We start from the raw sequence: 4645 nt of genomic DNA on the forward strand, positions 1-4645 counted from the left end.
TTAGTTTTTGAGGTACTAAAACAAATATTAAATAATTTTAGATCGTATACAAACTTCATCCTTAATTTATTTAGAGAAGTCAAATAATAATCATGATATAAGGTGTTGTTCCTGTTAATTCCAACAGAATGTTGTATTTGTACACAATTAATTAAAAAATTGTGCATAATTTTTGTATAACACTTTGCATTAATTTCATATTATTAAAAATACAAAGACACACATTCTTATTAAAGTCATGTTTTTTTATAATATACAAATTGTGATTGAAAAACATGAAAACAGTGAAAATTTTATTGTTGTACAAATTAAAATGGAAAAATTTTGTAAATTGTAAAAAAAAAATTGTAAAGAAAAAACCTCATAAACCATTTATACAATTCCTGAAAGGAAATAATAATTTACAATAATACTGACTAATGGTACCTAAATTGGGTACAAAATGTAAAAAAAAAAAATATAAAATTTCAATGATAATAAACAACAACAGCAAGTGGTTTGGTTGACCATATTTTCGTGGTCAACATTTTTATATAAATGTTGCGAAGTAACAATAAACGAATGAAAAGAAGGTAATAAAGAATGCAAGTTATACTCATAAATTGGAAATTTTATTACTGACCAATATATAAAAGTATACTTTATTTTTAATAATATTAATGCGTATACATATATTTCTGTAGAATGTTTACATATGTGCATAACATATGCATACATTCTGAACATAATATGCAAAATATATCAGTATAACGGTAAATTTTATTGAGGTGTGTGTTACTCTGGTTATTTTTGTGTTATAATATGTAGATGAACAGTTTAAAGGAAATAATATTGTAGGGTTTGTAAGTTTGAAATTTGACATTCATATTAAATTGTTGTAGATATTTTGAGTTAGTGCAATAAATTCAAAATTGAATTTTAGTGTAATAAAAAATTTATAAATGACTTCGTTATTCTGGCGAATTAAAAAAAGAAAATAATTATTTTTCTAGCCTAGTCTTAATTGAAACGGAAATTGAAAATTTTACTTAACATAAATTTTTGGGTAATTCTTCAATTTGATATTTATTATCGCAAGTTTTTAAATAAGTAGAAAATTATATTTTACTGTAAGGGTGCAATCACACATAATAATTTTATTTCTATATGAACAACATTGTGTATAATACAAGAACATTTTCATATAAGCTCACAAAGTCTCGAAACCCTTCTCACATAAAATGTCAATTAGTTTCTGTAAACTTCATTGCAAGTTGAAATTATTAAAATTACAGTAAATAGTTATTGAATACTATAATATTAAAAAACCGTAATTGAAAATTTTACTGTTTGCCCAAGTTTTATCGAATAAGATTTCTAACAAGCTTATTTAAAATTTTGAAATTTAATTAGTTAATTAATTCAACTAATTTATATTTGACCTCGATTTATTGGACAACATTTTCTACTATATTATTTTAATTATTGAATAATATGCAATTAATTATGTAAAATAAGCGCACTTAATAAATATTAATTTTATTACTATGACAATAACATTGAAAGACTTGTACTACCAGAATTGGAGCTTGTTAAAAAAACTTAGATAATTGAATGTCTGTGCGAATATCTGGGTATATTTCGTATGTTTGCAGTAATTATATTATTCTTATTCTCAGTACATATAGGAAAATAGAAAACAATTCATTTGTTTTTTACTCTTTGTTTTAATTTCATTGTATTTTTGGTAACATTTTGACTTTTTTAGATTTCTTCTAAAACTCAAAATTAAATCTTAAAAACTAATTTTTTTTGTATATAAAAAAACATTTTTTAAAAAATATTTTGTTATCACATATTAAATTATATTTTTTTTTTTTTTTTAATTTTTTTAAATTTTTCACAGCTAATTTTTAATTTAAAAATAAATCTTTAAGTGGAACTTGACTAATAAATTTATTAACATATGAAATAAATACTTTTGCTAAATTTTTATTAAAAACTGGTTCAAATTCTTCCCATAATGCAAAAGCATTTTCATTTATAGATGTTTCTAATAATTTCGATATTTCTGGATTAATATCCTTTGGATCATTATGTACAATTACTTCGATTTTTTTTGGTGCTAAATCTACTTTAGCTTCTTTTAATTTTATATATTCTTCACCATCATCACCATTAAATTTTTCAAAATATAACCAACTATCAATTGTAGTATTTGTTAATATTAAACCACCGGTACCTCTGCCTTTAAATTGAAATAGTAATAATTTGCCAGAAAGAATATAATCACATGTAACATTGTAAACTGGTATGAAACCTTTTGCATGAATACCATTTTCTATATCACCACTAGAAATAATAGATTTGCAAAAAAAAATGTTATGTACAGTAATTATTTTTGAATTTATTTAATATACTTACGTGAATTCTAATATACGAATATTATTTGAGCCATATAGCAAGATATCATGATATTTAGCATTAAATTGGAAATCAGCATTTCCTTCTTTTTTCAATTGAAGTTTATCAATTTTAAGTGGATTAATTGATGGTAAATTAAATTCTGAAGGTAATTCATCCCATATTCTAAGAACGGTTTCGGTAGTATTTCTCATACATTCAGGATTTTGTCTATCACATTTTTTTAATGAATCAGCTGTAAAATTAATTTAATTAATTTTTATTAATTTAATATTTTTTTGAAACGTTTAATTGTATAATCAAGTAAATTAAAAATTTAACTACTGTTATTATTTTCAAGTGTGGTTTTAAGCAAAATAAAAATTATAGTACAATATAAATAAATTGCTGACTTTTAATTATGAATAATTCATTAATAGATAATTAATAATTGTCTAATTTGAGCTTATAAAGTGAAATTAATACTGGGATCTTAATACGTGGATTCAGTATTTTTTAATTTTAATGAAAATTTTTCCTTTCTCTGGTTCTGGTTTCATAATAGAATGTATGGCTGTATTATTTATTGCTAAATCCACTAAAATAAAAAGAACATACCTACGAGTATTGATTTGTTCACGTTTAATTTCGTAAACATTAAGATACCAGTCGGTTGAAAGGCAGTAATTACCTTATTTTGAAACAAATTTTTACATAATAGTTCCAAGAATTCTTGATTCATCGAAAAAACTGGTAAGCTAAGTTAAGTGAAAAGATTTGCAACTAACTTTGTAAAATTTAGTACAAGTTTTTATTTAACTATTTCATTTTTTGCTTAGTTTCGGACTAAACTCAAGTCAGGCTGTAAAAGAATAAACAGCTAATACATGCTAAACATGCTAGACATAGTATGTCCAAATTTTGACCAAATTTTGTGGCTGATACTTTTCTCAATTTAAAGATTTGACTTAGATATTTTGAATTTTCAATTAAATTTACTTGGATTTTAAATTTAAGTCGACTTATATTTTATTGTAAGCCGGCTTAAATTGATTTCAATTATTACCACAAAATTATGGTTTTGAAAATTAAAATTTATTTAAATATACGAGTATAAAATATCCTTTTGAATCCTTTTTTTTAAACAAAATAACGCCATTAATAATATTTTCAAATTTTAAATTTTTTTTTTTATTAAATTCATTTTTAATTTTAAATTCATTGGTCATTCATTCACATCAACTTCATTTTCAAATATAAATTTTTAATTTGGATCTTGAATTTCTAAAACCATTCAATTGAGTTTTTTATAATTATTAATTTCATTTTAATTACACTTCGATTCCAAATATTTCATTTTATTTACATTTCTTTATATTTTTAAAAAATTCTTTTTAAAATTTGAAACTTACGTAATTGTTTTGCTTCATCTTTAGGTAGCAAACAAATTAGAATTGTTAGACATCCAATTAAATAATAAATTTTATTAAACATTTTAAAAAAGAAAACGATTTCAATAGCACTAAATAAAAAAAAACAACAAAACTATTCAAATTTTTTAATAAATTCAAGAATGTAAAAATATTAAAAATTAATTAAAAAAAAAATAATCTGCTATTGACTCGTTACTAAATACTATAAAAGAATAAAAAACTATTTTGAAAGCCACCAACTTATATAGGAATTTCGAATTTTCCACATTGACGTACGTGACAGTCACAATATATTTTTATTTATTCTTATTATATTATTTTATTTATATTATTTTCATGAATATTTAAAATGTTATTAAAAAACTAATTCTTCTGAATTATAGAAAATGTTCTAATAAATTTTGATATTTCCGTCCCGATCATTCATTCAACTTAAAAAGCTTAGATTTATACTTGTTTCAATATAAGATTGAAATTTCATTCTATGCATTCATACTGTCCATAATGTAGAGATAGCTTGTTGATCAAATATGCTAAATTAGCTAAATAACAAACCCCGTTTTATCCCAAAATTTTAAAAATTTGTTAATCCAAAAGTAGTTGTAATAACAGTGTAATAAATTGAAACGAATAAATTGAAAATTGTTGTTAATTGAACCCATTTGAAACTTTCCTAACAAAACTCGAACTTTTTGCATCAGTCTAATAGCTTATTGAGTGTTGGTTTCCCTTCTTTCCCCCTATTATTATTTCCTAAAGAATTCAGTTACTTCTAAATTACCTACAGACTTTTATAAGACATTTGATAGGTTTTAGTGAGAAGAGCTAAA

The 4645-nt window shown here is 22.4% G+C and overlaps 1 protein-coding gene across 1 annotated transcript; it reads right to left on the reverse strand.

Moving 5' to 3' along the window:
• Positions 1-1838: 1838 nt before the first annotated feature.
• LOC129619099 (uncharacterized) lies at positions 1839-4008 on the reverse strand. The gene is made up of 3 exons (XM_055534184.1): positions 3795-4008; positions 2404-2638; positions 1839-2331 (listed from the first exon to the last, which is right to left on the reverse strand). Exons 1-3 carry the CDS (start codon positions 3874-3876, stop codon positions 1893-1895), a joined length of 756 nt encoding a protein of 251 aa, XP_055390159.1. The 5' UTR covers positions 3877-4008; the 3' UTR covers positions 1839-1892.
• Positions 4009-4645: the final 637 nt, after the last annotated feature.

The sequence above is a fragment of the Condylostylus longicornis genome, unplaced genomic scaffold (assembly GCF_029603195.1).
Source record: "Condylostylus longicornis isolate FDR11 unplaced genomic scaffold, ASM2960319v2 ptg000010l, whole genome shotgun sequence".
Lineage (NCBI taxonomy): Eukaryota > Metazoa > Arthropoda > Insecta > Diptera > Dolichopodidae > Condylostylus > Condylostylus longicornis.

Coding starts and splice junctions, on each gene's coding strand:
- LOC129619099 (XM_055534184.1), bottom strand. CDS start 3,876: ATGTTTAATAAAATTTATTATTTAATTGGATGTCTAACAATTCTAATT. Junction 2,639..3,794: donor AGATGAAGCAAAACAATTAC/GTAAGTTTCAAA, acceptor TTAATTTTACAG/CTGATTCATTAAAAAAATGT. Junction 2,332..2,403: donor ATTCGTATATTAGAATTCAC/GTAAGTATATTA, acceptor TATTATTTCTAG/TGGTGATATAGAAAATGGTA.